The sequence below is a fragment of the Ipomoea triloba genome, chromosome 9 (genome assembly GCF_003576645.1).
Source record: "Ipomoea triloba cultivar NCNSP0323 chromosome 9, ASM357664v1".
Taxonomy (NCBI): Eukaryota; Viridiplantae; Streptophyta; class Magnoliopsida; order Solanales; family Convolvulaceae; genus Ipomoea; species Ipomoea triloba.
This window is the reverse complement of record NC_044924.1, coordinates 16,049,085-16,056,816: the sequence shown is the minus strand read 5'-3', so window position 1 is coordinate 16,056,816 and position 7,732 is coordinate 16,049,085. Positions and strand designations below refer to the sequence as shown.

The window sequence follows — 7,732 nt, the reverse complement described above, 5'->3', positions numbered from 1 at the left end:
GTATTTTTGGTGAACATTTGTATCTAGCACTATTGCTTTTAGTAATGTATTTTGTCTTTAAGTGTATGGCAGGAGACACTGATGATTAGAGTATTTTATTTTGCTCATTTTGTATAAATTGATCCATGTGATCTATGTAAGGGTGCAATGCTTTATTTAAATGCTTATGTATTGTATAATTGGTGGAAAATGTACTCTGTTCATCTTTTCTTTACATTCTAATGAAGACTACTTTGTGTTCAAACACTATGTATGAAGATTAAAAGTCTATTTAATCTGTAATTTGTGCATAATTTGTCCAGGTTCTGCTCAGAGGTCCTAAGAATTTATGTGAAGCAGTTAAACACTATAGTTTGCAGTTACAGTACAAGTTTCAGTATAGTTTTTGCTATTTTTCCTATGGCAGTTTTAACTTTGTTTTTAAAATGGAAGCTTTTTCCATTAATGCCTTAGTTATAGCATTTGCATTTTGGAGTGTGCTTTTATCTTTATGCTACTCTGTATTGTTTATGACAAATGATTGCAGTGTATGGGTGATAACTGTGGAAATAGGAATAATGTTAAATGAATGGCTATTGTAGTGTATGGGTGATGACTGTGGAAGTAAGAATAATGTTAGATGAACAAATAAGCTACAATTTCAAATTGCATCAGATTCAAATGTGGTTATTAATATACGGAGTACATAATTTTAATTAATCTAGAATGAAAATTTATGTCAATAAATTAAAGTACTCCGTATGTGTTTGCTTTCCCTCGTTGCAAGAAAAAAAAAACTTGTGTGAGACCGTCTCATGGGTCTTAATTTGTGAGACGTGTCGAATCTTTGATTAATCAATAAAAAAATTCGACCCATTAATCAATTATTCGACCCGTCTCACTGATTGAAACCCGTGAGACGGTCTCACACAAGTGTTACTCAAAAAGAAAATTAAAAACTTTGTAGAGTATTATTGCTTTAAAAAAATTAGCAAATTATAAATACCTTAGATATTGTAGAACTTCTAAGGGTAAAGTTGGAAAAACAGAATAATAATGATGTTCAATTTTGGAAAGTAGACAATATTTTGGGACAGATTAAAAAGGAAAGTAGGACAGATAAAATGGGACGGAGGGAGTACAAGCTATAACGTGTTCAAATGGTGGACTAGAAATAATAATGTAGTCATGGGGAATCAAACTCTAGTGTTGTTGTAAGAACTAAGGATCACTAGCCATTGGACTAAGAGAGATGTTGTGAACCAAGGGATTCCTTTTAAGAGGAGGCAAGAGTGGCTTATATAGTGTTGAGACTTTTCGGATGATTGACAAATGTAGGACATCGGCTAGTCTTCATTCTTGACCACACATGTGTCCCCCACTACTTTGCTTATAGCGCACTTCTCATGCATAAGTGGAGCTTCTTGCCCTTTAGTACACAGGAATTGGTGTGGCTAAGTTGATTGACCATGTGTTGATAAGTTGGAGGTTGTGGGTTTGGTACCCTTGATAGCACCTCCTTAGCCTAGTTTGCTCAATACTTCATTCTTTCCTTAACCTAATGGATTTCCATTATTCTTATTGGGCTAACATCTGATATGCCGCTTGGGCCAAGACTTTCCCAATCAAATGGATTTCAGGGGCTCATGGCTAAGAATGCCCAGAGTTCAGTTCTGCTTCTAGAACTTTAATTATATAAAGCTTCCACATCCGGTGAATCGGATTTTTTTTTTTTTTTTGTAAATTCTATTTTTTATTTTTAAAATTGTTCAAATTCAAAAATTATATTTATTATTATTTTTTTGGAATTTTTCAATTCTAAAATGTTTTTAAAATGATTATATGAAATATTTAAATTTCAAAGTTAAACTATAAACAAATTGTTATAGTTAAACTTTAAAATGTTATTTAAAGTTTAAATTCTAATCAAATAATAGTTAAACTTTAATCAAATAATTTTTTTTTTAATTTTTTTTTTGGCTTGGAACCGAAATCGGCGTTTCTAGTTTCAAATTTTATAGAATCGGCACCAGCGTTTCTGGTTCCAAATATTATGGAACCAATACCGGAACCGTCCCTGGTCGGATTCTAATAGTGCACGGTTCGGTTTGAATCGTTCGGTCCAAATCGAACCATGGCCATCCCTACTCAGGACCCCATCAAAAAGTTTACATTTCTTATTCGTTCATGGTGTACCGATTATTTTATTATTTGTCTTTATAATTTAACTACATTTTTCTTGTTATACATTGATTTAGTCATGTAATGTGTAATATTTAATTAGTTAGTCAATACCAAGGTTTGAAATCAACAAGTAAATCCATTCACTTGAATGCATATATATTACTCTATGTGTGTTTTTTTTTTCCTTTTTTTTTACTAAGAAGATGAGAGGTTGGAATCTCATATGAAAATTCAAATGAGAACTTTCAATTTCAATTTTATGGTACAAAAGACTTTGTTCAACTGTTCTTTTTATAGGGAGTTGACAAAATCATGCACTGCACCCATTCCCAACCGACTTTGTTGAAAAACAATATCGGCCATCAAGTACTTACTTACCCTTTTTGCCTTGCTCATAATCTCTTTTATTTATTCATATACTAGGATTCAGTCAATGCAACTTGTGGGCCAAGCAATACTAATGACAATGATTGACAATTTAAAGACTAAATACTTGGGATGATAATTTTGTATCTCTATTTCTCCAAACATAAAACTCACTTTTTTTTTTTTTTTTTAATTCTTTGGCTTTTCCCTATCTCTCCAAACAATTCTGCCCACTATTAACATCTAAAACGGGCCTACCGTTCGAGACAGCAGTACTTATGCCGTGGACTCAGGTCCACCTTGCAAGGTGGACTTGGGTCCAATACGACGCCGTTTTACAATTTAAAAAAAAAAATAAAAAATTAACGGCGTTAACGTCTCCGCATCGCAACAGAACACAAACTCTACATTCACGGACCCTATACTCCATATTCACAATTTGAAAACTCCACATTCACACATTACAAGGCTATATGTTTAGTAACTATATTATCACTGTTATGCATTCACACATTCAAAACTCTATATTCACAGGTCCTATACTCCATGTTCACAACTTGGGAACTCCACATTCACACATTACAGGGCTACAGGTTGCTAGAACTCTGTTAACCTTACTACAGATTCACACATTCATAACTCTATATTCACAAATTCTATACTCCATATTCACAATTTAAAACCTCCACATCCACACATTTCAGGGCTGCTAGAACTCTGTTAACTCTACTACATATTCACACATTCATAACTCTACATTTACAATTTCTATACTCCATATTCACAATTTGAATCCTCCACATTCACACATTTCAGGGCTATATGTTTAGTAATTTTTTTTTTTAAAAAAAATAGTGAAACGGCGTCGTATTGGACCCAGGTCCAAGGTGGACCTGGGTCCACGGCATAATTTGCGACGAGACAGAACTTTTATGCTATTCAATATAAACTTCTTCTAAAACGAAATTGTATATATACTAATGTAAATCTATTTCTCATTCTAATGGCTTCTTTCAAGTTCAATCATTATTGCATGGACCATGGTCCACATAGCTGTGTGGACCATAAATAAAAAGTACGTTTTTAATATACTAAAAATACATTATTTTTTACATAAAGTACATTATTTTATAGTACATTATTTAAATACTAAAAGTACATTATTTAATATATACTATAAAATAATGTACCTTCGGTACAAAAATAATGTACTCTTAGCATAATAAAAATGTACCTTATATTCATGGTCCACACACCTATGTGGACCATGGTCCACACAATAATTTACCTTTCAAGTCTTTCCCTCCCCATTTTCCAATTCAAATGGGTCTATTTGAGAATCAATTTCTCATTCACCCATTATTCATTTCGATGGCACAATATATCAATTTTCATTGTCTCATTTTGAATAACCCAAATCCACTTTGACCAAACCAAAATCGAAAATGGACCTCGCATATATTTGTACCACAAAATAGCCACTTAAAATATATTTTTGCTAAAAAATCCCAACAAAACCAATTAAGTTACACACTTGATAACGTTTAATTTAAATTGTGATTTGTTTAATAATAGTGTCGATTTAAACTTGCAATAGGTATGATAAGATAAAAAATTAGAATATTAAATTTTAAAAGAGTTAATACCTAAAATTGTCCTCGACAATAGTGGTTTTTCTCAATTTTGTCCTAAACGACTTTGGTCTCATAGTCCCAAATTTTAGTGTAATCACTCAAATTTGTCATCCATTAGTGAAGCTGTCAAACTGGTGTTAAATTCAGGGGCAAAATAGCCATTTCATCTTTAATTTTTCCTCTGACCTTCCATCCCTCTTCCTTCCACGTTCCACTATTCCACCATCGCTCTCTCTTTTTCTTTCGCATTCAACTCTAACTCTAAACTGAGATTAATGCCTTGAAGCTAGCTAAAATAAGCTTAATTAAGGTTCCATTATCCATATTTGTTGAAATTCCGATACAGCCAGTCAAACCAAAGGTAACATCCCATCAACTCCCCCACTACCCACTCAGGTGGGGGAGGAGAAACAAAGAAAGAAAGAGAAAGCAGTAATGGCAGTCAAAGTGCAGGCTAGACAATAGGACGAAGAGGAGGCTATCGGTTGTTAGTGGAGCTAAGTCTCATCTTTCTCATCACTCACTAAGCTGAATTTAAGACCAAAAGGGTTACCTGATTTAGCATCAATGGAGTCCAAAAGCAAAGAGAAGTTTGAGGGAATTCCAAGGTCTATGGTAGTGGAGCTAAGTCTCATCTTTCTCATCACTCACTAAGCAGAATTCAAGAGCAAAAGGGTTACACTGCTACAAAATTGATCATATAAGCATAGCTTTACACTACACCTCTTAAATTAAAAAAATAACTACTTTTCGTGGAACCCACCAAGATCAAGTGCCGTGAAAAAGTAAATATTAAAATAATAACTAACTTTCCGCGGCACCCACAGGGAGTGGGTGCCGTGGAAAATTAATTAATATTTTAATAATTAACTTTCCGCGGCACCCACTCCCTATAAGTGCCGCGGAAAATCAGTCTAACTTTTTGACTTGGGGAAATAAGTGGTCAGATAACTTTGATAAAAAAAAGAAGCGGTCAGATAACATGGGGAGAATAAATGGTCATCAGAACATGGGGGAACACTTTCACATGGGGGCACATGGGGAGAATAAAAAACAAAAGATCAAAAAAAAAAAGAAGAGCAAAAGATCAGACAAAACTTTATCTTCTTCTCACCATCCTGTCTCTCTCTCAGGGGAACAAGCTAAGCATTCCACCATCTTCTTCTCACCATCCTCTCCATTTCCCATCTCTCTCCCTAAACTTTATTTAAAAGAAAGCTTCTTTCTCTCCATTCCCTTGGTCTCTCTTTCACTGAGGCAATCCTCTCTCCATTTCCCTTCTCGGATCAAGCAATGCAACGTTTACATCGCTTGGAAGCAGGTCATTTCAGATCTGTGCAGAGATTTCAGATCCGGTGACATAGAGCTCAGATCTGGTGGTAAAGAGCTCAAGGAGGATGGTCGCCATCTGCTCTTCCACTTCTGATGCACAAGCAACGTAGGTTTTTTTTTTTTTTTTTTTTGTTCACCGACTTCGACTTCTCATGGAGGAAACGAAGGATGGTCGCCGGCTTCGGCTTCTAATGGAGGATGGTCGCTGGATTCGGCCTCTCTCGGAGGATTGTGGCCGGTTTTTTTTTTTTTTTCTTTTGTTACTTGAAATATAAGTATTGTATTTGGTCATTTTAATTTAGCTTTGTTTGAATTTAGTTTGTGAAAGAATTGTTAGACATTTTATTGTATTCTCTTATAACTAATTTCTATGTATCTTTAGTTTTGTGCTGTGAAAAATTATGTGTATTTATGTATTTTTTATTTATTTATAAATTAGTTACAAATATTGTTTATTTATTTATTTATTGTTTTAAATAAATTAGCAAGAAGTTTATTTATTGTTTTTTTTAATAAAATTTAGCTATAGTTTAAATAAATATATGTATTATAATTTTTTTTTAAAAAGGTATCCGCGGCACCTCCCTAAGGTGGTGCCGCGGATACTTTCGAATTAAAAAAAAATAAAAATTTATTCAATACTTTCTGCGGCACCCCCTAGTGCTTTCAGCGACACTAGCATCCGCTACACCTGCTACAGGTGTAGTAGATTCCTTTTTACAGGTGTAGTTGATGGGTTATTTTGTACTAGTGTTACCTGATTTAGCATCAATGGAGTCCAGAAGCAAAGAGAAGTTTGAGGGGATTCCAAGGTCTATGGCTTTCAGTCTACATACACCTTCAAGAATCAGCTTGCAGGCCTAAGAATCATCATCCCAACAAACTCTAGATCAGGTGGATTCCAGAGGAAAAAAGAATTAGAGCATCATCATATGCATGAAGGTCCTTCAAACCCAGATCCAAATCCATCCTTACTAAACAACAAAGATACAACCCAGCAAGTATTGCCTCAAAGATTGGCTGATACTGTTCTAACCACCTTAATTCGCTACCGAGAATGCCTGAAGAACCATGCTGCCAACACAGGCGGCCATGTAGTGGACGGCTGTGGAGAATTCATGCCCAGTGGAGAAGAGGGCACCCCAGAAGCCTTGAAATGTGCAGCTTCCAATTGTCACCGCAAAGGAATCAGGCATGGTAGGAGCACCTTTCAGACACAAAACCCACCAATGTTGCCCCAGCAACAACATTACAGGGGGGCCGTGCCACACCCGGTCAGAGTTCTGGCAGAATCATCAAGTGAAGATCTCAATGCCGGTGATGGGCAAGGGCTAATGCAAGTGCCCTCATCAAAGAAAAGGTTTAGAACAAAGTTCACCCAACAGCAGAAACAACAAATGCATGAATTTGCCGAGAAAATAGGGTGGAGGATCCAGAAGCAATATGATCAAGAAGTGTACAAGTTTTGCAGTGAAGTGGGTGTGAAGAGACAAGTGTTCAAGGTCTAGATTACTCGAACAAAATCAGTCAAATGGGAGCTTAAAGATGAAATAGCTATTTTGCCCCTGAACTTAACACCAGGTTGACAGCTTCACTAACGGAGGACAAATTTGAGTGATAACACTAAAGTCTGGGACCACTTTATGAGACCAAAGTCGTTTAGGACAAAATTGAGAAAAATTACTATAGTCGAGGACAATTTTGGGTATTAACTCATTTTTAAAAGGTCATTTCGAGATAGTAGTGTGATTGATATTTTATATCATTGTTGGGATATTGTATGTTTAAGGTCAATTCAAAATCAGTCAATATTCATGATTATATACAAAATTTTATTGTAAAAGGTTATGCAATAACAAAAGTAAACCAAAAAACACACACACACACAATACACTATTACAGAAAAAGGATACCACGTTACCTAATTAACGTTAATTTTTGACAAACCGATGATATATGTGAATAAAATAAAGCAAAATTAATATATATTATTTACGACGTCGGTTCTTGGCAAAAACCGATGTCATAAATATTTTTTTAAATAGTAAGACATACGACGTCGGTTATTCCAGTAGAACCGACGTTGTATGTTATAAATAATTTATTTAAAAAAAATAAAGACATATGGTGTCGGTTCTTCCCCAGAATCGACGCCGTATGTTTTAAATAAAATTATGAAAAAAACTTAAACACTTACTCCTCTTTATTTAACACAGATCAGACAAATTGCATCTCAC

At 34.8% G+C, this 7,732-nt stretch overlaps 1 protein-coding gene across 1 annotated transcript in view; it reads left to right on the top strand.

Moving 5' to 3' along the window:
• The window catches only part of LOC116029623 (zinc-finger homeodomain protein 2-like), a 23,233-nt gene extending 16,230 nt beyond the window's left edge, over nt 1-7,003 (top strand). Inside the window, exon 2 of the mRNA XM_031271670.1 lies at nt 6,354-7,003. Within this exon, the coding sequence (XP_031127530.1) occupies nt 6,354-7,003 (650 nt within the window). The remainder of the gene's footprint in view (nt 1-6,353) is intronic.
• Nucleotides 7,004-7,732: the final 729 nt, after the last annotated feature.